Source organism: Dufourea novaeangliae, unplaced genomic scaffold, assembly GCF_001272555.1.
Source record: "Dufourea novaeangliae isolate 0120121106 unplaced genomic scaffold, ASM127255v1 scaffold67, whole genome shotgun sequence".
In the NCBI taxonomy this organism is placed as follows: domain Eukaryota; kingdom Metazoa; phylum Arthropoda; class Insecta; order Hymenoptera; family Halictidae; genus Dufourea; species Dufourea novaeangliae.
In genome coordinates, this window is record NW_015373941.1 from 599,828 (window position 1) to 625,228 (window position 25,401).

A 25,401-nucleotide genomic window follows, 5' to 3' on the forward strand; every position below is an offset into this window, starting at 1 on the left:
CGGCCACGATAACTGGAAATCGCAATGCACTTTTCAATGGTCATACATGCACAACGTGTTAAATTATTCCATAACACGCGGTTTTTCACTAGGGCGTGCATATCGATGCACAGGTGACATAACTTAATACGTCTTCTTTTTATGCACCGATACTTTATTGCGATTCCCAATACACGTGTTCCACTATTTCATGGAACTTGCAAATACGAATGATACCTTTGTGTCTCGCGACACTGGTTCCGGGATTGAAACGTGCTGTCGCGTCTCGTGGTATTGCGCTAACTGCTACACATGCCTATCCAGGAAGGTACCACCACGTTTTCCTCTCTATCATAAACATACCGGTGTGGTTTCTGTTTTTTCTACTTTATATTCGAATCTACCGACGATACTTATTTGCACACATTAATGATATGAATATTATTTTTTTTATCAGCTGACCGTTATTTATAGGCCATTGCGAATTTATTGTATTTTCTATATTATGTAATTCTCTTTATGTAGAACTATTTCATGCTATATTCATAAATGGAAATGAGTATACAATATACTGAAGTGACTACAATGAAATTATTATACGCATCATCTTCAAATTACTGCATTTTTTAGTGAAATGAATAACGTACTACCACGACATATACTCAATTAATAAAAAAATAACAATTATTTAAATAATAGATCGCTCTATCTTGAAATGTCAAGATTTCATGTTAAATTGAAGCACTAAAAAAAATGCAAAATATCCAATGTGGTTTCGTCTGCATCATATCAAACATTGAATATTTAACTCATAAATATACTTTGAATACAAAATATTTATGAATTATATTACTAATAATAAGCGCGGCGTACAAGAAGACCCTAACCTAACTAAGAAAAATAACAGATCAAATACTACTCGCGAATACACAATCGTACGATTGCATATCCGCGTTCACTGTACTCGCCAAAAGCACGTATACAACCTGTCGCCCGTGCCGCTTCGGACTAATCGTCCTACGACATGATTGGGGACTGGAGGAATAAAAGCATGCGACTCACCCGATGATAGAAGAGCTCCCTATAAGACTCGAAGAATCTCGAAAAATCGTGTAGCTTCGCTTAAGAACATCCTCTGTAGTGGTCGCTTATGCAGTATCTGGAAAAATCTGAAAAAAAAGGAACAGAATTCGTTATAACCTCTTCTGAAAATTCTAGCTGTTTCAGTTGAACAGTGTAAATAATAAAATATAAAGATACTTACAATCTCTCTTTGTATAGCTTCGCCCAAAAACATCCTCTTCCGTGATGCACTGACTCTACTTTTCCGAACGAGTACTTTCAAATAGAGAAAAAATAAAAATAAAAGACTATCGCGACCGAACATCCAAGCCGGCGAACAAATGACTTTATTTTCGCGACTAAAGAAGCAAAGAGTGTCCCGAAACTCTGAAAGTAATCGATTGTACGCAAAAAACACTGACTCGACTTTCGCGAGGACCTAACGACATCTCCGGTGAGATTGTAATCTGAGACAGTTCGCTGCGCGCAAACATAAACAACTTGTACGATTGTAAACACTGACTCGACTCGACCGCCTTGCGCGCGGCCACCAAACTCTGAAAAAAAAAAGGAGGGGAAACAAACACAATACGGCGCACGTGCACCGGCTTATCCTTTTTATTTTTATATAGACCAAGTGTTTACGTTGAAAAAATTGTCATTCAATGATAAATATGCGTTAAAATGCAAATGTGAATTTACCTACGCAAAATATTTCAAAGTAATTCTCATCTCTCTGTATTTATTACTCATATATATTTGTTATTAGTATATTGTATTGAAGACATTCGTTATTAGAATTTAAGAATACGTTTACTCGTACTTTTTGTCTAAATCGCGTACCGAATTTTATAAATATTCGGAAATTATTGCAAATATCAAAATTTCGTAATTTAGTCAAGCTTCGATGAGCATGATAAATTACGCAGCTTCGATATAATTACACTTACATCCGAAACTGTATATAAATGCAAATACGATAACATCATAAAGATAAACCGGTGAAGTTATTAAAATTGAAATAATTTCGCGACCGAGATGCAGTACGGTACGAGTATTTCTAACTGAAAATTCTGGAAGCATCTCGTTTAAAGTTTCTAACGGTTTCTAACGGTTTCTAACAAGGAAGCCATGTTGAATGCTTCAATTACGCGTTTGAATGTGCAATAATTCTCCAAAGTCTTCTTATTTGATTTTAGCAGAACTAATTATGAAGTCACGATTATGTTTAATGTAAAAACAACGAAAATGCAATAAAATAGAAATATGTTTCACCTATTTTGTTCTAATACGTTACCAAAAGTCACCAGTTTCCCGCCGAATTGCTTCTAATGGGAGTCCACAGTCTCATCGGTGGCGCGTTCCTTCTAGCCGGCATTCTGAAACAGAAAATACACATTAATACGAAGTAGTTATACTAAATTCACAATGATTGAATAAAAAGGAAACAATTATTGACTCGAGGAATGTTGCCAAAGATTGCAAATTGATCAAAAACTGCGTAAATACTAAGTGGTATCGGGGGGAGAACAGAAATCGTGAAGCCGGTTCACTTTATCCAGCAATACCGAGTTAATTTACGATTATTTACGCTGAATTGAATAGATACTAAACGAAAGTAACGATAGAGTGCTAATGTGGATATTAATAACATAAATAATTTAACATGAAAAGTAATAATACTTACTTTGCCACGAGCGAGATCACTACACGTCTAAACAGTCCAGCTTCCCTGAGACGAATGACCTTTAGGCTGGTTGACTGGCTATCATTGGTTGATTCGGTTATGTATAAGGCCTGTGATTGGTGCGTCGGTTGGTGAAGAATGTGAGGATTGGTCGCCTCCCTGCTCACTCCGCGTTCTATTTGAACGAAATAGAATATTTACCGCCGAATTATATTTCAATATATTTTTCTCATACGCATCCGAGATTAATTCAGAAGGGAATGTCTATCATAAAAGGGAAACAAAGAGGCACACACTATTCCCGAAAATGTGATTCCAATTCGGTTTAGATGGAAAATATTAATTTTGCTGCCGTCTTCTCGAAGTTTTCAATCTTCTAATGGTTCTCAAACGCCACCTATGATAAACTGTCAATTTGACAATGGCGCCAAACTTTATGAAATACAATCTGACAAATATCACCAGTTAAATAATAGATCAAAACTACTTTTCATGAAGAAAGCTTGACTAGCTGAGCTCTAGTTGGGTCGAAGTTCATTGTTTAATTACTCCCTCACCAATTGCCAGAAGGTAATTGATTGTGCGTATTAAGATTCTTATACAACGTTATCAGATAAAAAAAATATTAAAACGAATAAAAAGGGAACGTGGGAAACATAACATTACGAAAATGTTCACTAACAATGGAATTTAGAATAAGTTATCATATTTCATCAGTATTACTGTTAAAAATATGATTTGTGTATTTGGTAGGTGGCTTACATAAGAAATAATTTAAGTTAGGTTGGCATCCTTGAATTTCTTCTGTTTTATACATTTATAGGTTGGCAAAAGTTCTTTGTTAGAGGCGCTAGCAAAGGTGCGCAGTTCGAAGTATGCCCTTAAAATGTAAGCCACGTGTAGCAACGTGTTTTTCTGTTCTCGATTCTTTATTATTTTTTGTATGGTATAGTCTTAGTTTAAATTAATAAATAAGTTTATTTCTTTTGCTAATAAAAAAAAGAATCAACCCTTCCTCAAAGTTTAACAATTACAATATTCATCCTTTAAACCGAAGCATCGGATATTTCTGTTCCATTTGTGCTAATAATACTCAGAATTCATGCTTTATCGATAACGTCGGGTATTGGCACTGAAATTGCAAGAGGGTTACGTAGCCCTCCGAACGTGGGACAAAAAAAAGCATTGGATGATAGGTCTATTCTATACCTAGTCGGTGCTTATACTGTACACCCTTTACACTCTTCATTTTCAACATACAAACTCCACTGTATTGTAAACAGGAGTAAGAGATTGACAAAAGTAGACTTCTCTCTATGACCTTCGATAAATTAGTCCTTTGAGGGTGGTTAAATCAATGTCTAAAATTATTCAATGAAAATGATAAAAGGTATATCATTGCAACCGTACTTAACCTTGCCCTATGGACCAAGTAAAAAACATAAAAATTGAAATCTGTTAAATCTCAGAAACGTGAACTTCTGGTTTGCATCCTCAATACTAGATGCAGTTTGTTATCACAAATTAAAAAAGAAAGCAATATTTCCCGCAGTGATATTCTGCTCAGTGAGCATCTCTTTCGCTCTCATCGGACGATCACTAAAGTTAGAAATAAATTGAACGCGTGTTAGTACGGCTAGTCTATTTTTGTACCAGCACCCTAGAACAAAGTCATGACTACACATACTGATCGCGGCTAAAGCAGACAAGACATCTTTTTTTCTCCGTGCTTCCTTTTCACGAGCAAGTCCAAGAAACTGATACAGATACTCCGACACGCGCGTACAACAGTAACATTCTCCGGGCAAAGATAATTTCCGACCGGTTTTTCTATTTCGTGTCGTGAAACGCAATGACCATCCGCTTTTAACAGTGGAACATTTTCGAAAAGGTACGTAAACTTAATTAGTACTTATAAGAGGAGTCCGCGATCTGGACTACCACTTTCTGGACGAAATTTGATGCAAATTGTAGGAGACGATGCAATTAAACAAATCTTTGATTACTAGCGTCTAACAGTAAATCAGTTTTATATACAAACATGGTTTTAAACATTTCTTTTAAATGATTGGCCCCAACAAATTTAATTTGTTAGCACGCAGTCTTATATTGAACAACTCAAATTGATTGATTAAATGCTAATTAGCTTAGAAAGATACACGGAAACAGATTTAGTAACGTCATATAATTTCTTAGAAGACACTGTCTGTTGTCACAGTTTGTATATTGGCAATAACGACCGAAATATTCTTCAAAATAAGTTTTATGATATTCACATTGACGACTTTCGCTCTCAAGATAAGCATCAAAGGCATTTTGGATCACATTCCAACTTAAAATCAGACTCACTAGAAATGTTTTTAAACAATTGAAGAGCACGTTAGACACAAACAACCGTTACTTTCTAACGACTATGAAAGAAACGTTCCAGTATCGTTAGATTTGAAAACTACGAGATCGGTGTTCGAGAACGATTATACGTACGCGTAACGATACGCAATCGATAAGGTTCGTTACGATGTTCGGTACAGACATCAGCATATCTGTCAAATTCTTGATGTGAGGTTATCCGCTTTTTGTATTCTCGTTTGCAGAATTATTACTCAAATTTACGATGTATACACGCCGAATGCGTCTAAGGATTCTGCTTTTCCTACTTGTCATAGTCTTCGGATTCTTTTCATTCGGAAATGCAGCGTCCGCACATATACACACTCATCAGCATAACAAACCCAATAGTAATGAAAGAACCGAGGATGGTGCATTCAGTCCACGAGACATGGACCACTATGCTGGAGGAGAACATCACCAAGAATTTGACCATGAAGCTATCCTGGGTAATTATGCCTATATATCATTTATAGAATATAATTGAAAGAAGTTAGTTTTTGTTATCAATGTTGCATAAACTATGGACTTCATGCACTTATAATGTAAACAATTATCTAATATTCAGTACGGTAAGAAATTCAAGTTCTTGTGTAAATAGCGTAATTATAAACAAAGAACACTAGGAAAAAATCAACTTACACATCTGTCTACAGGAAGCGTGAAAGAAGCAGAGGAGTTTGACAAACTTCCCATGAAGGAATCTAAAAGACGTTTGGGAATTTTATTGACCAAAATGGATTTAAATAATGACAAAGTCATTGAGAGGAATGAACTGAAAGCATGGATTTTAAGATCATTTAGGTACATATATTTGAAGTACTGTGTGCTTATTACGAACAAATGATAATGCATATTTGTTCTGGCAACAGCATGCTATCTGCTGAGGAGTCTCAAGATCGATTGGAAGATACTGATGCAGATGAAGATGGTAAAGTCAGTTGGAATGAAGTTCTTCAAGATACATATGGCACAGATCCAGAAGATTTAGCAGTGGACGATAAGCTTATCACTGACGACAAGCAGACATTTGAGGCTGCTGATATAAACAAAGATGGTTACCTTGATACAGAAGAATTCAAAGCTTACACTCACCCTGAAGAAACACCTAGAATGTTCCCACTTCTCCTGAAGCAAGCTTTGGTTGACAAAGATACAGATAAGGATGGATACATTAGTTTCCAAGAGTTTATTGGGAACAGAGCTAAAGCAGAGAACAAAGAATGGCTGTTGATAGAAAAAGATAAATTTGATTATGAACATGACAAGAATGGGGATGGAAGATTAGATTCGGATGAAATACTTTCTTGGCTAGTACCTAGTAATGAGTAAGTTGAATATTTATATGATTGTTCATCAGTTTATAAGTCTCTAGCATTCCTTGTATTACTAAAATCATAAATATTACAGAGAAATAGCTAGTGATGAAGTGGATCATTTGTTCGCCGCATCTGACGACGACCACGATAATAGATTATCCTTTGATGAAATTTTAGACCATCACGATGCCTTCGTTGGCAGCGAAGCAACAGATTACGGAGATCATTTACAAGATATTGAGCGTTTCCAAGATGAACTTTAAGAGTCGATTCCTAGACACGTTAGCAAAATCGTCATTTTTCTTCATAATACCTAACAGAAATTTACATCTGTGAAAGTATTTTTAATACTCCTTAATGCTACACTTTCAGCTCTGATATGTTTCGGTGTTCCTATTTATGCTGCATTTAGAGTACATTTGTATTTAAATTAATTACAATTGCACAAACTTACTTAAAATACTTAAGAAATAGTATCTCACCACAGTCTTCCAATTTTTACAAGACTATAGTGCCATAAACACAGTGGTGTCTAACTACATTTTATCACAATAGAACTTATATTTCTTATGATTAGTGAGAATTACCAAAATCATATTGTTCTGTTTTCGTTATTTATTGCGTAAAGAATTAATTACACGTATACACTAGCATTAGATTCTCCTACACGTAAGATTCCAAGAGGGAAAGAAGCAGGCTTTTAATTTATCTAAACAGCAATTAAATTTTCTAAATTTTATTAGTTAATATATAAAATAATACAACATAATCAATTAAAATTTGAGTATCCTCGATAAAGGAATCGTTCATTCGAACTATTCTTCATCTTTCTGATGAGATTTGTTTTACCAGAAGTTAAACTTTATTCCCGTGTTCTTTAGTGTTTAGTCGAACATACTCTTCGAGGTATGTTTGCCTACTTTTCATATTCTATACCGAATAATATGTAATGTGATACATTTTTTTAATAAAATATACTTTACACCTTAACGATCTTGGTCATATTTTTAAAAATAAAAAGTGAAAAGTTGTGTAATTTAAATATTTCGTGGTGGCGCTGTACGCTGTACTTCCAGGGACCACCAGGGACTACCGAATACTAGCGAATTCCTTATAAACATCAACAAGTATTTTTTGACGTATCGTTCGACAGATTTAAAACGAGAATATTTGCTATTAAAAAATATTTGTCCATTTGTTTAACGTAAGGCATTGAACGAAATGCCGTACGCTAATCAACCATCGGTCCATATCTCGGATTTAACCGAGGAGAATGTCAAATTTCAAGTAGAAGACACCGAATTAAGGTGAAACAGGTTATGTTGTGGTTGGTCTTTCAGCTAAAATTACTAAATATGTATTGTAAATATTTATAGCGTAGCGAACAGTATGAGGCGCGTTTTCATCGCCGAAACACCTACTATGGCTATCGACTGGATTCAGTTAGAAGCCAATTCAACGGTTCTAAGCGACGAGTTCCTGGCTCACAGAATTGGAATGATACCTTTAATTAGCGACGATGTGAGTAATCATTTCAAGAATTGAATATTCAGTAAATTTAAAATTTAAAGAGGAGAAGAAAAAATATACCACAATTGTTCAGGTCGTAGATAGAATACAATATACAAGGGACTGTCAATGTATGGACTTCTGTCCAGAATGTAGCGTGGAGTTTACCCTTGATGTAAAATGCACAGAGGATCAAACAAGACATGTAACGACTGCAGACTTTAAGTCCAGTGATCCAAGAGTACTTCCAGTTACATCTAGGCACAGAGAAGATGATGCCAGTGAATATGGAGAAACAGATGGTTGGTGTCTTTAAAAACAATACTTCTATCATGAAACATATGTGGATATAAGAAATGCAATATAAATTAGTCTTTTTTTTTTTATAGAGATTTTAATAGTGAAGCTACGTAAAGGACAAGAGTTGAAACTAAGAGCGTATGCCAAAAAAGGCTTTGGAAAGGAACATGCAAAGTGGAACCCAACTGCTGGTGTAAGTTTCGAATATGATCCAGACAATTGTATGAGACACACTCTGTTTCCAAAACCTGATGAATGGCCAAAATCCGAATACAGTGAATTAGAAGAAGATCAGTGTATGTATTGTAATATTTACAAGATGAACTGGTACACATAATTAATAATTCTGAAATATTTCAGATGAAGCACCGTTCAATTGGGAAGCTAAGCCAAACAAGTACTATTTTAATGTTGAAAGTAGCGGTGCTTTAAAGCCTGAAAACATCGTAATGATGGGTATTGCAGCATTGAAAAATAAACTGTCTAATTTGCAGACACAGTTAAGTCATGAAGTTCAAAGTGATGCATTGAGTATTCATCACTGATGAATGTGTGGTATTAACAACTTAGAAATAAAGTCATTGTCAGCTATTCTTCTTAAAATAAACTTTTCATTGAAATAAATTGTTATTATTTTACCCTTATGTCGAATAAAACGTTCAAAAACATAGTGTTTTTTTGCTTGTGTAATGGCAACGAAATCACGTCTCCCGCCCAAATATAGGGACTTTTTGTCGTTATCGTTTTGTGGATTACTTTACAAATGTCGCTTTGCCAACAAGTCGGTCGAATATTTTTGTTCTGTTCAGTGACAGAGAAGTTGTTTTTCCGATTGAGTTACCGTAAAACGATAACACGAGAAACACTCGTGTCAATCATCCTACACCATGTACATCAAACAGGTACTGAAAATTAATAATCAGCACACCTTTCGAAGATCCGTCTTCTTTTGCGCGCTTCACACTACTTCCTCTTCGACAGACGCTCACCATTCGAAGCAATTACTGTTATTGTTGTTGAATTTTAATGCGATTAAGATTATTGTCGAATAGATAGCATTGATCCTTTCCCTTACTTAGAATCATGCATCCACTACAAATAATAAACAAAATGGTACACCTATAAATGGTTGGACACAAATTTATTAGAATGTTGCTAAACTACCTAAATTTATTCATGAGATTAGAAACATGTAACAATTATTATTCAATTTCACAATACTCTTAATTTTATACTTAATGCAATTTTTGTATCATTTAATGAATGTGTGTCACAGACGTGTACATCAATATTTTTATATTCTTTGTAATATATTTTTCTCTGATTAGGTGATTATTCAGGGATTCAAGTCGTATCGTGAACAAACAGTAGTAGAACCTTTTGATCCAAGACACAATGTAGTAGGTATGTCTAAGGTATAAGTATTTTACTAAAATTGATGAAGTGTACTTTTTAAATAACAATTATTTGCCATTTGTTTCATTTTAAGTGGGAAGAAATGGTTCTGGCAAGAGTAATTTCTTTTATGCAATTCAATTCGTTTTAAGCGATGAATTTTCCCATCTCAGACCAGAACAGAGACAGGCTTTATTGCATGAGGGTACAGGGCCAAGAGTTATTTCGGCACATGTGGAAATTATATTTGACAATTCTGATGGAAGATTACCAGTATGTAACATATCATATTGTTTAGTTGCTTTATAACTTTGTCTTACATACTAATTTCTTCTTGTTATAGATTGACAAGGAAGAAGTATACTTGAGGAGAGTGATCGGCTCGAAGAAGGACCAATATTTCCTTAATAAAAGAATCGTAACCAGAAATGATGTAATGAATTTATTAGAGTCTGCCGGATTTTCACGTTCAAATCCATATTATATTGTAAAGCAGGGAAAGGTATGGTTTATGATAGATTTGTAATTTGTGAAAATAAGGACATATAAGAAATTTTATTCTACAGATAAATCAAATGGCAACAGCGCCTGATTCTCAGAGACTTAAATTGTTACGAGAAGTAGCTGGTACTAGAGTATATGATGACAGAAGAGAAGAATCAAAATTTATTTTAAAAGAAACAGAAGGAAAGCTGGAGAAGATTCAAGACTTTTTACGAACAATAGGTAAATTATAATTAAAGTTTGTAACAACATTTCAGAAAAAGCTTACTATATGATTGACTTGCAGAGGAGCGTTTAAAAACGTTAGAAGAAGAAAAGGAAGAACTTAAAGAATATCAATGCTGGGATAAACAACGTCGCTGTTTAGAGTATACGATTCACGAACGTGAGCTTAAAGAGAATAAAAGAAAGTTAGAAGAGCTGGAGAAGTCTAGGGCAAATAGCGGCGCTGAGCAAGCACGTTTAGGCGCAGAAGCAAAAACTGCACAGGAAATGGTAAGAGCTGCAACTAAACGCCTTAAGGAAGCAAAGAAGGAAGTGCAAACTGCTAAAGAAGAAAGAGATACGCTCAGGTAATATTCATTTAGATGGTTCTAGTTTTTGTTTATATTACGATTATTTATAAAAATTTGATTTCCAGTGCTGAACAGCAACAGTTGTTAAAAGAAAAAACTAAACTGACATTAACTATTAATGATTTATTGGAAGAAGTGAAAGGGGACAATGACAGCAGGAAACGTGCACAGCAGGAAATATGATGTTGAATAAATTTGTATAATGAAGTTATTAATTAACAATCTATTTTAGTACGAGGAAATGAAACGTGTAGAAGAGGAGTGTACACGCGAGTTACAATTAAAAGAGCAAAAACGAAAAGAATTGTATGCGAAACAGGGACGCGGCAGCCAATTCACTAGCAGGGTACTCAATATAACTTTATTATATACAAGATATAGGCAAAATTCTTTAATAATGCCTTCATATTAGGATGAGAGAGATAAGTGGATACAAAACGAACTTAAGCAACTTACCAAACAAATAAAAGATAAGGAAGAGCATCAAAGAAAAATTAGCGAAGACTTAAAGAAGGATGCGGAGAAACAAATTGTCTTAGAGAAAAAAATCGAAGAGCACACGCGTGAAATGGAACAACAAAGAGCATCGATAGATGAACACAACAAGCAATATTATGAGCTAACTAAAGCAAAGGACCAGTGTCAAGCCACTCGAAAAGAACAGTTCGTTTGCAGTTTAATCTTCTGTGTAGTTCTGAAGATATAACACAATACAAATAATACTTACGATATTGCAGATACCGACAAGAAAGCGTATTACAACTTAATTTATCGGGACTCAAAGAAGATTTGGCGAAAGCGGATCAGAGCTTGCGATCTATGGCTGGAAAACCTATTCTAAACGGGCGAGATAGCGTGCGAAAAGTGCTGGATACGTTTCGGTAAATATTATGATTCTAGTTATAAAGAACAATTTTACACCGGTGGTCATTTATGTTCCAGAACACGCACTGACATGGTCCATGAGGTGAGTAGCTATTATGGGCCTGTGATTGAGAACTTCAGTTGCGAGAAGAATTTTTATATGGCTGTAGAGGTGACCGCTGGAAATCGATTGTTCCATCACATCGTGGAAACAGATAAATTCGGAACGAAAATCTTGAAAGAAATGAACAATCAACGACTTCCGGGAGAAGTAACATTTATGCCTTTGAATCGATTACACGTAAAAGATATGGATTATCCAAAAACGCCTGACGCTATGCCTATGATATCAAAATTGGAATACGATGAGAAATACGATAAAGCTTTGAGGTGCGTAACGACAAATGAAATATCTAACAATATGTGATTTACTTTAATACATTGTAAAGCTTTAATTTTTGATCTACAATGCAGATATATTTTTGGAAAAACATTAATTTGTCGTAACTTAGAAACTGCGACAAATCTAGCCCGCACTTCTGGTTTAGATTGCGTAACTCTAGAAGGTGACCAAGTATCATCAAAAGGATCATTAACGGGTGGATACTTTAACACATTAAGGTCACGCTTAGAAATACAAAAGACTAGGTCGGAATTAATGGCACAGATTGCATCCCTTGAATCTCAACTGACAACTCTTAAAGACGAGATCAGGAAGGCAGACCAAAATATTAGTTCTTACGTTAGTGAAATGCAGAGAACCGAGACTAAAAATAGTAAAGCTAAGTGAGTTACCATTTCATGATTTTACTGGTGTCCACGAAGTTTCAGAAATATTCAAATTTTATTGTTACTGTAGAGACGTGTACGATAAAATGAAAGCTGAAATACGACTTATGAAGGAAGAATTGAGTGCAATAGGAAGATACCGTACACCAAAAGAAAGAAGCCTTGCCCAATGTACATCGAGTTTGGAAGCGATGCGTGCAACGAAAGAAGGTTTAGAAAGCGAATTACATCAAGAACTCATGGCACAACTATCTGTTGCTGATCAACGCCAGGTATTGAAAATGAAACTGAAAAAATAATTAAATTCGATCAGTGATTCACTTATTGATTATTTTAATTTAGGTGGATACATTGAATGACGATATAAGACGTTTAACGAAAGATAATAAAGAAGCATTTGCTAAACGTATGAGACTAGAGGCTGAGAAAAATAAATTGGAAAACCTGTTGACCAACAATTTAGTTAGGAGGAAAGATGAACTGGTACAGGCCCTGCAAGAGATATCAGTAGAAGATCGTCAACGTCAATTAGAATCGTCAAAAGCACAATTAGCGGATATTGAAAAGAGGCTAGTGAAAGTGAATGCAGACTTTAAGGCTCAGAATGAACGAGTTACTAACGCTATAAAGAAGGTAAAAATAAGAAATAATTTTTAATTACATTTATATTATTTGCGATATATATTATCTGTTTTAGCAAAAAGCAGAATCTGCAGAAGTTGAGAAGTGGAAGGTAAAAGAAAAGGAAGCACAAGAAAGGATAGAAGCTGATGCTAAGGATCTAGAAAAATTGGCCAGCAAATTGAATATCTTGCAACAAAAAATAGTAGAATGTACACAAAAAATCACAGAACTTGGTGCACTGCCTAGTCACGAAGTATATTCTAAGTTTAGCGCTATGTCTACCAAGCAGTTGTTCAAAGAAATGGAAAAAGCAAATAATCATTTAAAAAAATATAGGTATAACAACAGTAAAATTTGAATTTTTTACTTCAGTGTCCACAGTAACGTGTAACAACACTTTCACCTTCATTCCAGTCATGTAAATAAAAAAGCATTAGATCAGTTCATGTCATTCAGCGATCAAAAAGAAAAACTTGTAAAAAGAAAAGAAGAGTTGGACAGAGGAGATGAGAAAATTAAAGAATTGATGTCTGTACTGGAGCAACGTAAATGTGAAGCTATACAATTTACTTTTAAACAAGTATGCAGTACAATATTACCCCACACTCTTGTTTTTCTTTTATCTTATTCTTATACTGGCCCGTTTTAGGTAAGCAAATATTTTAGCGAGGTGTTCAAAAAACTTGTTCCATCGGGTCATGCACAATTAGTTATGAAGACGGCGGATGGCGAGGAGGGAGACGACACAACGACGGAATCGGCTGAATCTGACAGGTTTATCGGAGTTGGTGAGTTAATACGTACGTTTAATATAATGAATTAAAAAATAATAAATTAAAAAAACACCAAAACTGTTAAATTTCACTAGGTATACGAGTCTCTTTCACCGGTCACAGAGCTGAAATGCGAGAAATGAATCAATTATCTGGTGGACAAAAATCATTGGTAGCATTGGCGTTAATATTCGCAATCCAAAAATGCGATCCCGCGCCGTTTTACTTGTTTGATGAAATTGATCAAGCTCTGGACGCGCAACACAGAAAAGCTGTAGCAGATATGATTCATGAACTTAGTTCCGATGCCCAATTTATCACAACAACGTTCAGGTAATTTTATAATACTCGTAGTTACAGTATACTTTTTTTTTTGTTTATTACTTAAAGTTATAATTATCTTTTAGACCAGAATTACTACAACACGCGAACAAATTTTACGGTGTCAAATTCCGAAATAAAGTATCTCACGTTGTTTGCGTGACGCGAGAAGAAGCAGCCGACTTTGTAGAAGATGACACAACGCACGGTTAATATAGACTATACGTTAGTTATAAATCATAATCGGTCTGGAAGCGGTTATTTTTCTTAAAACTGAACGATTTTATGGCGTGTAAATTACCCGGGCTATTATCATTATTAATCATTTATACAAAAACCTTTTTCAAAATTGTATGTTTATCGCATTAAACAAGGAATGCTTTCGACTTCGTATGAAAACGGCATATTTTATTATGTTAGTGTACCTGTGCGTAGAGAACAATGAACAATAATTTTAACTCCACATTAATGGGTTTATAATTCTATTAATTTATGTACATTGAACATGTGTTGCTCTACTTTATATTCCTTGATTGTTAGGAGAGCCGTACGCGTGCGATACTCGAATTCAGTAGTTATACTTTGCGAAAGAGAAATTGGCGGATAAAACGAAGTAGCTATGTAAATAATTCACTAGTGATGTAAGTGGATAAAGAAAGTTTTTATTTTATTAACGGCTATGTAAAAGTTTATATTTGTTTTTCTATTGTATTTAAACATGTATTACAATACATACATAATTTTAAACCACTGGACTTTATTCTCACATTGTATTTACATCAATGGGGAATACATGAAGCATAAAAAAAATCATAATGAGAATGATAAGTTCAGTTGGTGGAAGAATATTATCTTTTGCTGCTACTTCTCTTTGCGCTGATTGCTTAAGCTATCATGCATACTTGATACAGCATTTTCTATTAACTCTGATATAACAACACCATTGATATCAATGAAATTAGCCACAGATTTTGTAATACTCGCTTCATTTACACTTCCAGTAGCTGTATTTCTAACAGATAACACAAGATTGTATTTGTCATCATATTTTTTTAAATACGAGCTTGCCTCCCAAATAAGGTCAGGATTAAAACCTGCTGGATCTCTGAAAGGTCAAAAGTTTTACTCAGTACTTCCATGGTAAATCACAAGCGATACTAGAGAGAATTAAATACCCTCAGGTGTACCTTTGAACTGCAACAACAAATATTCCTTTTTCTTTGTATGTTGTATATATTGTTAACAGTGCCATTGAAAAAAAATATAATGTGACACATGTGGCTAAGACAGGTTTAGATGCTGGAAATGAATAAAGGTAATCACATAGCAGAGCAATGAGTGCCAGTGTCACAGTAATTCCACAAAGCGCTAATCGTCCATCCAGTAGTGAAAAATTTTCTATATAATTATATTTGCTAGTAAGTACTTGTTTAACGACATCATCGAGTGCATTCTTTACTGCAGAACCATCCCACTTATTGACTTTAATCACCTGAAATAATAAGTCCTATTAATTTAAAAGAAAAAAGGAAAACAACATTGATAGATTAAGAATAACATAACGACTGATCTGTCGGTAGCTTTAGCGTCTAAAGCTTAGTACATACCGGTATTTGCAAAAACTTATATCAAAAACATATATAATGTACGAACTAATAACATAAACAATAAAACTGAAAAGAAATTTATTATACACAATAAATTAATTAATAGACTACAAATTCCTATTTAAAAAACTATTTCAAGTTACTGACGGTACCATACGTGGCACAACGCATTCACTATGTCTAAGCAAGGTATTATAATGAATATTTCATAGTAAATTGAGTAACGTCTTAGTAATTATTTTATTAAGTATTAATTCACTGTGCTCGCGTAATTAACGATATTAAACTTACGAGATTTTCATTATTTTTATCTGTACCCATTGTAAACACAACCTCACTTCGAAACCCTTGTGGATCCACAATGATGCACAACTTGGCACGCTTGGCACAACTTCACACAACTTCACAGTAAATTTGTACACGTCAATCATTAAAATCTTTAGGGTCGATTCATAACAATTCTGAAACAGCTTTTATTGTATCACGGAAGAACGAATGAACGTTAGAGAAAACCTCCGCTTATTGGCTTATGTGGTCTGCATATTGTAGTATAAGATGTACCTTTCATTTCTTTATTATTAACAGGTAAAAAAATGTAAATAAATGATATGTAAAATAAGTTTTGCTACTATACAGTTAAATATATTTAACACATGAACTCGATCAATTTGGTTTCTAAGAGGCTCGCACAATACATAGCATAGATTCTATATCTCACGTGTAAACCTAGCTTAACCTAGCTTAAACTACTTTCGATAATATTTAATAACAATTGCTGCTTGTTGTATTTTTAAATTAATATATTACATATCTACTGAAGTTCTTGGTGAAACAGCTGCTGAAAACAATGTCATACCCTCTAATGGTGGAAAATGGTACTAATTGGCTAGTAGCTTGAGCATTTCACCGTAGATAGTGCCACGAGCTATTTCCATATTTTTTTGTCATAACAAATTGCATAGTTGTGGTATTATCTTGTGGCAAAACAGAAACAATAATTAACTGGTAGCTTGAACATTTTACCGTAGATGCCTTCATACATCAGTTGAATGTAATAAAATACATCAGTAAATATATTACAAGAGAGCTCACATTTCAGTTGATGACGTTCAACCTGACAGTTTCAAGTTGATTACGTGGGTTGAATAATTATGTTGAGTGTTACTTTTATGTATACATATAAACTATCTGACCAAACGCGGTTTATTTAGAATTCAAAATCAGCCAATCCGCGATAATCCACTGTATTCACTTGTGTGAAATTTTCTTATTAGTTGTCTCCACAAATCAGCTGATTTATATCAATTGCATGAGAAAGAATGGAATAAATTAATAATGTGAGCGTTTCGATCTATAATACGTCAACAACAGTGAAACGAAATCAAACGAAATTAATGGAAATGATATTTTTAGTTATATATGTTATACTACTATGCATCTTTATATAAGATAATAACGTTATAACAAGATAACAAAAAAACACACGCCCAAGATACCACAAAATCCTGTTAAGCAAGATAGGATAAATATATTACAAATTACTCGCGATATTACCTCGATTTTTATATATATGCATGTGTATACACTGTTTTAACGAACGCAAATCGCACTACACTAATAGGGTTATGTAAATTTTATTTGAAATTAAAATAAATAAATAACCATCTAAAATACCTCTTCCTCTTTTATTCGGCATAATCTCTATATAAAACTATGTCAAACTAACAACAATCTCAAGTAATAATAATTTCAACACATTCATTTAAGGTACTATAAAAAAATTAAATATGCTCGAGGTTGACGATCAATGAAATGATTACATATTAACTTTCAATAAGTGGATTGCTGACAGAAAATATAGGAGCATTAAAGCAAATGCAAGAATTTAAACCATTCAAACATAGTGGCATGCAATTTGAGAACAGATTATCGTGAAATTAACATGTTTATGCATTGATTATTTCATCGTTCCGTTCTCTTGCACACTATTATTATTCTCGATATTGTTTTTCAAATGGGACTAATGTGTATACCAGAGTGAAAGAAAATAATATCTTCAAGAAAACATCAAAGGAAACATTATTTCGAAAAGGCAGACCACGCGAATCTATCGGCGAAACCAACCAGCCCTATTCAGTTAGAAGTAAACAGCGTGATGACACACACTCACACACGTAGAACGCGATGCTTTTCGAACGAGCAATGACAAATTTACGGTGGAGGTGGTACAGCCAATGGGACCCAGTGTTAGTTGGTCACGTGGCTCACGACGCAGTCAACCACGAGCAGGACAAGAGTATCATCAACAGAGACGAGCTAGACACCGGAGAGAGAAGGTCGAGTTTCGCTCCCGCTACGCAGCGACAGAGAAAGAGGAGACTAGTGATAGAGAAAGCGAGAGAGATTACACATGTCACGGTAAGGAAAGAGATGGAAGATCATAGAAGACAGAAATCATAGAAAAGAAGAGGAGATACCGACCACGAAGGAGAAAGAAGGAAAAAGGGCAAGGAAAGAGGAAGATAAAGGAAGGGCTTGATAATAAGAAGAGAAGTGGGGAAGAAGCGGTAGACTGGCAGACGGACCTGTCCGACTCACGACGACTCGTGATCTCGTGGCTGCGTTTCAGCTGCTATCCTGCGCTGCTCCGCACCAGACACGTTCGAGCACCGGAGGCGCGCGGTAGTAGTAACAGTAGATTCGGTTCGGTGTAGAGGGAAAGAGAGCGTTCAATGGTCGAAGCAGCTATGCGCCACGCCGTCGTAGGGCTGTTGTTAGCTAGCTAGTTCTGGCTACGGGAGGTCTCGGGCCGCAGTTACGACCTCGAGAGAACGAGCGGGTTCGCCTCGCGAAGATGACCATAATAGTCTTTTTGATCGACACGTCGGCCTCCATGAATCAGAGGGCATATTTGGGCGGGCGACCCACGCTTTTGGACGTAGCCAAGAGCGCCGTGGAGACTTTCGTGAAGGTACGCCAGAGTCACAGCTTTCCCGGCTCTCCCGGCTGAGCCTCGATTCCGTCGTGTTCAGGCCCGAGAGTCGTCGTTGGCTCGCACCATCCTCGTCACAGAAACGGAGCAACGTGGATAACGGCTCCCTGCATTACCTCCCTCACCACTGATCTTTTTTCACATTCAAGCTTACTTTTTCAGGTGAGACAGAGATCGCCAGAAAGTCGCGGAGATCGGTATATGCTCCTGACCTTCGAAGATCCGCCTCAGAACATCAAGGTATGTTTTCCTTCGTATTTCACTTCATCTTTAACGTCGTGTCCTTCCCACTTGTTGTCCTTTTCTTTTCTGTGATCTTTTTGTCTCTCGTTCTCTCTCTCTCTCTCTCTCACTCTCACTCACTCACTCACTCCTTTCACCTGAGGCACACATATAGGTATATATACACACTATGAGCTACAGGACTTTGGTAAGATATTCCTTTCGAATAGTAAATAGTATACAAGTTGTTTTATTTTCAATATCAATCCACTGTAATTGGAACAATTAGTAGTTTATTTACATTCTCTTGAATAGACTGCTGATTTCATGCAATGGTATACAGGATTGTCTAAACATTTGCAGTAAGTGTACCCAGATTTACGATTACTATCCAAAGCAAAATTGAAATGCTATTTTAAATAGTGATGACTATTTACATTTTACATCTTATAAGGGGGATAATAAGATTGACACCAGATTAAAATTAAGGAAAACAAAAATGAAAGATTGAAAAGTTGGTTACAACTCTAATATATTGTGTTTTGTAGCTGTATATCTAAATACCATGTGACAAAGTGTAGTCTTTGGTTTATGTATCTTTACCATCTTATAAATACAAACAGTAATTGTTCAGTCAAGAGGAAGCAGAAACTTTTGTAGTATCGAATCACCGATGTAATACTTTTTCTTATGGTTCCTCATCTAATTTGTACAATTTAAACAGATCTTCAGTGTTGAACATACTGCAGAATTTAATACAAAATATGTTGGACATCCAATACCTAAAATAGTTTCTCTACAGATTCTATTTGAAATTTTACCCAGGTTTGATTAACAGCCATGTTAATGATATTCCATATACAAGACTTTCCTTAATCATTTATCTCCCCCCTCCCTTCCCATGTCTTTTCAGTTTTCCCTTTCAAACGCATTTATGACTTATTGTCGAATACGACAACGATGTATTCGTGGCGATTGCCATATTGTTTGTCCCCTTCGATCGTTGAATAATTGATATTCAACAAGAAAGCAGCAAAATGCAGCTTGCACTTGTCGTATCTTCCGTTACGGAAGAGCAACTTATTTCTTAGAGCAGTTAAATTAGTTAATTTCTTTTACTGTTATAATAGAACGACTGATTAAAAATAAATTTTTTTCATTCTAGGCTGGCTGGAAAGAAAATTTAGCAACTTTTATGAACGAGCTTAAAAACTTACAGTGTGTCGGACTGACAACATTAGGTGCTGCTTTAAAACATGCTTTAGATGTTCTGAACATAAACCGAATGCAGACTGGTATAGACACATATGGTCAAGGAAGATGTCCCTTCTACTTGGAGCCATCGGTAATTGTTGTCATTACAGATGGAGGAAAGTACACGACTAATAGTGGGGTAAATCAAGATGTAAGTGTACTAAACATTTAAAAAATAATGACATTATACACACTTATTTCTGTATCTCATAACACATGCAATAAATACTGAAATTTTTGTTGATAGCTCACATTGCCAATGCATTCTCCAATACCTGGATCAGAACTGACAAAGGAACCATTCAGATGGGACCAAAGATTATTTTCTTTGGTATTGCGGCTCTCTGGAACACCAGCTGTAGAGAGAGATACTGGTTTAGTTGCAAGTGACTCATCTCCTATAGATGCTATGTGTGAAGTTACTGGAGGTACAAGAAATATTTTTATAACACATTTTAGTGTGCCTTTTCATGGAAACTATTTCTTCAAAGAATTGCTTGCTTCTTGTAGGTCGTTCATATTGTATAACATCATTTAGAATGATGATGCAGTGCATAGACTCTCTGGTACAGAAGGTTCAATCTGGAGTAGTGATAAATTTCGAAAAGATCGGACCAGATCCCCCGCCATTAACAAACGAAGCGCTACATGCGGATGACGACGAAAATGAAGACGAGAATAACGCAACAAATGGAACTCGCTCACAATATCCGCTTAATCCATCGATACCAGGAAACACAGCATGGCACTCGTGTAGAAGATTGATCTATGTTCCACGGTCTGCACAGAAAGGTTTCGCAGTCGGATTCTGGCCGATTCCTGAAAGCTTTTGGCCCGACCTGAGTGCTAGTTCGTTGCCTCCAAGATCAGCGCATCCTAATGTTAAATTCACTTGTACTAGCCAAGAGCCCATGGTGATAGAAAATCTACCATTCGATAAATATGAATTAGAACCGAGTCCATTAACGCAATATATTTTAGCCAGAAAGCAGCCAACGGTTTGTTGGCAAGTTTTTGTAGCCAACTCGTATAAATCAAGCGACGTGGGTCATCCGTTTGGATATTTAAAAGCAAGCACTAATTTAACATGCGTGAATCTGTTTGTAATGCCCTATAATTACCCAGTACTCTTGCCTTTATTAGAAGAACTATTCAAGGTTCACAGATTGAAACCAACCAATGAATGGAGGACGCAATTTCAGAATTATATGAGAACTATGCCGACATATTATGCGGCGGTATGTAACTGATTGATCTTAAAATAGTACATTGTGTGTTTATGCTTTAATATACGTTAATACTATATATTTATGGATTGCAGTCTCTCAGGAGGGCTTTGACTAGAATGGGTGCGCCAGCACCATTAGCACAAACGTTGATTCCTGATAACATGGATAACTCTTTGTCCTATAGTGTCTTAAATTACTTGAAACGACTGAAAAATCAAGCTAAAATTGAATTCGATAGACTTTGCAATGAAGTTCTTTCCAAACAACTCGCTGCCGCCAATATGACAAAGAATTTAGTAAATGGTAGTACGACAACAATAACAGATGGAGTGCGAGTTATTCCCAGAACTCCACTGAAGAAGGATTTGGTAAATGTTTTAAAATATTGCCCTTCTGTTTTATAATCATCCAGGATGGAAATATTAATTCTGTTTTTCTCGTCTTAATAGGTATCACACCCATTACTACAGGATAAGTTTACTGGACTAAGGGATCAACTAAACGAATTTGGTGGATTTGTAGTCGGATTAGTTCGAAGTCAACAACGTGGTGCACAGAGTTACAGGAACGCTTTCGATGTTCCTCGGAAGTCCTTGTTGGATCAGGTTGTGAGAATGCGTGCCAACTTTCTGCAACCTGGACTCTTACATACCAAATTACTTGACGATGATTACGTACACTCGATGCCCCTAGCACAGATGGGAAATTATCAGGAATATTTGAAACGTATGACTCCGCCTTTGAGAGAGATCGAGAGTGTTCCAGTTAGGCAGCATATGTTTGGTAATTATTTAACATCTCCTATTAGTCTTACATTTAGTCAATCGGAAAATCAACTGCGAATCAAAATAGTTACACAAACACTAAAAAGACTCGAAAGTTTAAGAAAGGTTAAGAAGATACACGATTATTTTCCGAACAACCGGAAACAAACAGTTTAGACGATGTTTTTATTCCTTGCCGTTTGATTTCAGGTAATCCTTTCAAGATAGATAAGAGGATGATGGTTGACGAAGCAGATATCGATATGGTTGGAGCGACGTCTTCGACTTCGAAGGGCGGTCTTAAACGTACGTTACCAGCTTCAGATGGAGGAGGATCGCTAGCCTCGAAACCGCCGCCGAATAAACGAAAACCGGGTCCAATTCCTAAGGATGTGGTTGTACGGAGACCTTCGTATACACCAACCAATACTCCACCTAGTTCGCCCATACCTTGGGTGGATGATACAAAAAACCAAGTGACCCCAGCCGCTGATTTAAGTCAAGTTCCACTGAATACTGTGAGCGCCGTCACACCAAGTATATCGAACTCGTCGACAGTGAATTCAACAGAGAAATTGGTAAACGGCCTTGCAGAAATGCCTACGATACCAGTGTTTGAACCGATTCCAGTAGAGCATACTAACAACCATCACATGGACGTTCCACCGACTCTGACGCCAGTAGTTAACAATATCGACGCACCTAAGAATGAAACGAAACCAGAGAAGATTGAAAACATCAAACCCGAGTGTAACAAACTACCTCTGAACGATTGTGTTGAAAATAGTGTGTACGTTGAAAACTCAGTTGACGAAAGGTTAACTAATCATGTTGAGGAGAAGCATGAGCCGAAGGTGGAGAAGGACAAGGTTTTGACGAAGAAAGAACTAGAAGATATTAGGAAACATAATTTATCCATTCGGGAGCTTGTATATAAGCAAGTACGGAGAAGAGGTACAAGTAAGTTGATATGGATTCTTTTTGTTACTTTCTCATGTGCAGAATACTCTTGGGAGTTAGAAACACAAGGTTAGATAGATACCATGGTAAAGGCAAAATACTCTTCAAGGTAGATGTTTAGTCATTGATTTCGAATGAGTCTATACCTGCTTTGGTAGTTGTACATCAGAATTCCAGCAACAGATAACCCTGGTTGTAATTGTTTTTGTTTTCAAACATATTATAGGAAAACTCAATTTTTTCTAGGTCCAATCTTTTCAACTTCCAACAGTAGCAATGTAAAGAGTATTATAATCTTGTACAAAGCGTTTATGAACCAAAAAAATCCATAAAAGAGAGATTTGATTATCAGTAACATTTCGTGATCTTGTTTCAGATTATGCGACATTATTTTCACACTTACACCAAATTCAAGGGACTCTAGATATACGACTTGCGTTTTTGCGAGACATCGTCAAAGAATCGTTACGATTTAAAAGACGTAATTTGGCATCGTTGTTAGAAGAATATTTGAAAACTATACAAGAGGATAGCTGGACTGTAAACCACAAGGTGAATCACAATGGTGCCACAAAAATAAGTTAAGAGTCCGTTGCATAATCAGGGCATTATTTCAGTAATAAAACAAACACAGAAAACTAAGAATCGAATGAATAATGCGAAGACGTGTCTCAAATGGGATACAAGGTAGCCCATGAAGCAAGTCGTACATCTGTAAAGCGATAAGCATGTTTAGCGTTTAAGGATGTATGTTGCCAAGGCGCGCGGAGTGATAATAACTGATAAATCTAACGAAACAAAATAGCATTCTGGATGTCAACCAAGGAGATATGGCTCTCATGCTCCTTTTTCTTTCGTTCTTGTTTTCTTCTTCGTTTTGTGACTGTACAGTTGGTAGAAATATGGTTTTCATCGATTATATATACATATGTTACAACAATAAAGTCTCGTCACCATTGATTTAGTAACTGTTGTAAACGAATTCAATTCTCACGACTTTGCAACACAAGATATTCAATTATATTTGTTTATTAAATCTTTCAAATTTTTAATCTTGAGCTTTCTCATTTAATTATCCGATGGTTTTTAACAGCTTAGCTTATTATTATAATATTGTTACTGTATGCTGTAAAACGCAACAGTTTTTAAATAATTGTAATTAATGCTAGTAAAGAACAAATAGAATACCATTTGTAAAAAACAATATCTGACTGTTTTGAATTGAAAATGCAAGTCACAGAAACTCTTCGAGTCTCGGATGCAGGCATTCGTGGCACACTTTCATTTGAAACGTATTTGTTGCGTAATGATTAGCACTTATAGTTAAATTTCTAACTTCGTCTACTTTTTAAGGAAATTTAATGAACATAGTGCCCTGAGAAAGTACAATACTAAGCACATGGCACAATTCTACCAGCTGCGCAATCGAGTGTCTTGATGCATTAAAAACGGAATAATATCGACAATGAATTTTATTTGACCATGTCTTTCTCTTTCTTTATCTTTTGTAGAAATTTTAGCATACACACTATTGTGATCTAGGATATAAATCAAGAGATAAGTTTATCAGCACACGATATGTTCTGTACATTTTGTTGTATATGTTGTTAATAGTATAATGCCAAATTGAAGTTTAATTTCTATGAACAAACGTTATGAGAATACGCTTCGGCGCGAGTCATTAGAAATTGAATACATATCTTCTGTTCAAAAGAAAGATTGTAAAAATTTACATTTTGTAAGTAGGAAGAACATACTATATTTTATCATGTAATTCACTAAATTAAAACATCCTGGAAAATAGAACTGTTTTTGTCGTAATGAATCTTCTTTTGTGGAATTCAATGCACACGATGACACGTTGGATTTTAACGTACAAGAATTGTCGTAACGAGACAAAAGCTAATTTTTATATTCAACGTTACCTTACAGAATTGAACTTATTAAAAAATCTTCAATGAAGGGTTGACAGTGCCTAATGCTATTGAGAATTAATGCGAGCCGAGATTGTATTCATTTTTAACCCACTTTGATGATATTTGTTATATCAGAATCGTTATCAAAAACTCTTTATTAAAGAAGACAATATTTTGAAATGTGGAATAAAGTATACATTGTAATTCTTCATTAAAGTAATGATAAAAACGATATGTTAAAAGTTTTATTCAATGCATGATTCACAAAAACTATTGTTTCTCCGTAATGAATAGAAGTGGGTTAAAAAAATATACAGTAATAGCAATGATTTATATAAATAAATAATGTCAAAGTCACTTGTTACTGT

At 35.4% G+C, this 25,401-nt stretch overlaps 5 protein-coding genes across 6 annotated transcripts; 4 read left to right on the forward strand and 1 right to left on the reverse strand.

The window, feature by feature from the left end:
* The first annotated feature begins 4,354 nt into the window (after positions 1 to 4,354).
* On the forward strand, positions 4,355 to 6,798 carry LOC107185695 (reticulocalbin-2). 2 transcript variants are annotated; one of them, XM_015573439.1, is made up of 5 exons: positions 4,355 to 4,619; positions 5,323 to 5,565; positions 5,773 to 5,920; positions 5,989 to 6,444; positions 6,527 to 6,798. In XM_015573439.1, exons 2-5 carry the CDS (start codon positions 5,343 to 5,345, stop codon positions 6,696 to 6,698), a joined length of 999 nt encoding a protein of 332 aa, XP_015428925.1. In that variant the 5' UTR covers positions 4,355 to 4,619; positions 5,323 to 5,342; the 3' UTR covers positions 6,699 to 6,798. The 2 variants fall into 2 exon arrangements, with proteins under 2 accessions (XP_015428925.1, XP_015428924.1); XM_015573438.1 differs by lacking the exon at positions 4,355 to 4,619 and adding an exon at positions 5,168 to 5,236.
* Positions 6,799 to 7,524: 726 nt separating this feature from the next.
* Positions 7,525 to 8,842, forward strand: LOC107185696 (DNA-directed RNA polymerase II subunit RPB3). The gene is made up of 5 exons (XM_015573442.1): positions 7,525 to 7,742; positions 7,812 to 7,956; positions 8,039 to 8,246; positions 8,334 to 8,540; positions 8,605 to 8,842. Exons 1-5 carry the CDS (start codon positions 7,657 to 7,659, stop codon positions 8,787 to 8,789), a joined length of 831 nt encoding a protein of 276 aa, XP_015428928.1. The 5' UTR covers positions 7,525 to 7,656; the 3' UTR covers positions 8,790 to 8,842.
* Positions 8,843 to 9,005: 163 nt separating this feature from the next.
* LOC107185671 (structural maintenance of chromosomes protein 3) lies at positions 9,006 to 14,763 on the forward strand. The gene is given in 19 exon segments (XM_015573405.1): positions 9,006 to 9,146; positions 9,573 to 9,648; positions 9,734 to 9,912; positions 9,983 to 10,141; positions 10,206 to 10,365; positions 10,430 to 10,715; positions 10,784 to 10,948; positions 10,950 to 11,064; positions 11,131 to 11,381; positions 11,456 to 11,599; positions 11,661 to 11,972; positions 12,057 to 12,368; positions 12,442 to 12,643; positions 12,714 to 13,004; positions 13,069 to 13,331; positions 13,410 to 13,575; positions 13,645 to 13,783; positions 13,864 to 14,101; positions 14,176 to 14,763. Coding segments are annotated over 19 exon segments (3,600 nt in total). The 5' UTR covers positions 9,006 to 9,131; the 3' UTR covers positions 14,303 to 14,763.
* Positions 14,764 to 14,829: 66 nt separating this feature from the next.
* LOC107185672 (probable signal peptidase complex subunit 2) lies at positions 14,830 to 16,051 on the reverse strand. The gene is made up of 3 exons (XM_015573406.1): positions 15,988 to 16,051; positions 15,277 to 15,581; positions 14,830 to 15,194 (listed from the first exon to the last, which is right to left on the reverse strand). The coding sequence occupies exons 1-3, from the start codon at positions 16,015 to 16,017 to the stop codon at positions 14,951 to 14,953; spliced, it is 579 nt and encodes a 192-aa protein (XP_015428892.1). The 5' UTR covers positions 16,018 to 16,051; the 3' UTR covers positions 14,830 to 14,950.
* A 2,372-nt stretch (positions 16,052 to 18,423) lies between these two features.
* LOC107185685 (integrator complex subunit 6) lies at positions 18,424 to 23,802 on the forward strand. The gene is made up of 9 exons (XM_015573424.1): positions 18,424 to 18,667; positions 18,851 to 18,928; positions 20,076 to 20,315; positions 20,412 to 20,592; positions 20,675 to 21,402; positions 21,486 to 21,761; positions 21,843 to 22,176; positions 22,368 to 23,117; positions 23,494 to 23,802. Exons 1-9 carry the CDS (start codon positions 18,551 to 18,553, stop codon positions 23,700 to 23,702), a joined length of 2,913 nt encoding a protein of 970 aa, XP_015428910.1. The 5' UTR covers positions 18,424 to 18,550; the 3' UTR covers positions 23,703 to 23,802.
* Positions 23,803 to 25,401: the final 1,599 nt, after the last annotated feature.

Bases quoted from the DNA above. Each gene is read 5' to 3' on its own strand.
- LOC107185695 (XM_015573439.1), top strand. From the start codon at position 5,343: ATGTATACACGCCGAATGCGTCTAAGGATTCTGCTTTTCCTACTTGTC. The intron at 5,921-5,988 runs GTACATATATTT...TTCTGGCAACAG, and splicing joins TGGATTTTAAGATCATTTAG to CATGCTATCTGCTGAGGAGT. The intron at 6,445-6,526 runs GTAAGTTGAATA...TAAATATTACAG, and splicing joins TGGCTAGTACCTAGTAATGA to AGAAATAGCTAGTGATGAAG.
- LOC107185696 (XM_015573442.1), top strand. From the start codon at position 7,657: ATGCCGTACGCTAATCAACCATCGGTCCATATCTCGGATTTAACCGAG. The intron at 8,247-8,333 runs GTTGGTGTCTTT...TTTTTTTTATAG, and splicing joins TGAATATGGAGAAACAGATG to AGATTTTAATAGTGAAGCTA. The intron at 8,541-8,604 runs GTATGTATTGTA...GAAATATTTCAG, and splicing joins TGAATTAGAAGAAGATCAGT to ATGAAGCACCGTTCAATTGG.
- LOC107185672 (XM_015573406.1), bottom strand. From the start codon at position 16,017: ATGGGTACAGATAAAAATAATGAAAATCTC. The intron at 15,582-15,987 runs GTAAGTTTAATA...TTATTATTTCAG, and splicing joins ATAAAAATAATGAAAATCTC to GTGATTAAAGTCAATAAGTG. The intron at 15,195-15,276 runs GTACACCTGAGG...TTGACCTTTCAG, and splicing joins TTTGTTGTTGCAGTTCAAAG to AGATCCAGCAGGTTTTAATC.
- LOC107185685 (XM_015573424.1), top strand. From the start codon at position 18,551: ATGACCATAATAGTCTTTTTGATCGACACGTCGGCCTCCATGAATCAG. The intron at 18,668-18,850 runs GTACGCCAGAGT...TTACTTTTTCAG, and splicing joins CCGTGGAGACTTTCGTGAAG to GTGAGACAGAGATCGCCAGA. The intron at 22,177-22,367 runs GTAATTATTTAA...GTTTGATTTCAG, and splicing joins AGTTAGGCAGCATATGTTTG to GTAATCCTTTCAAGATAGAT.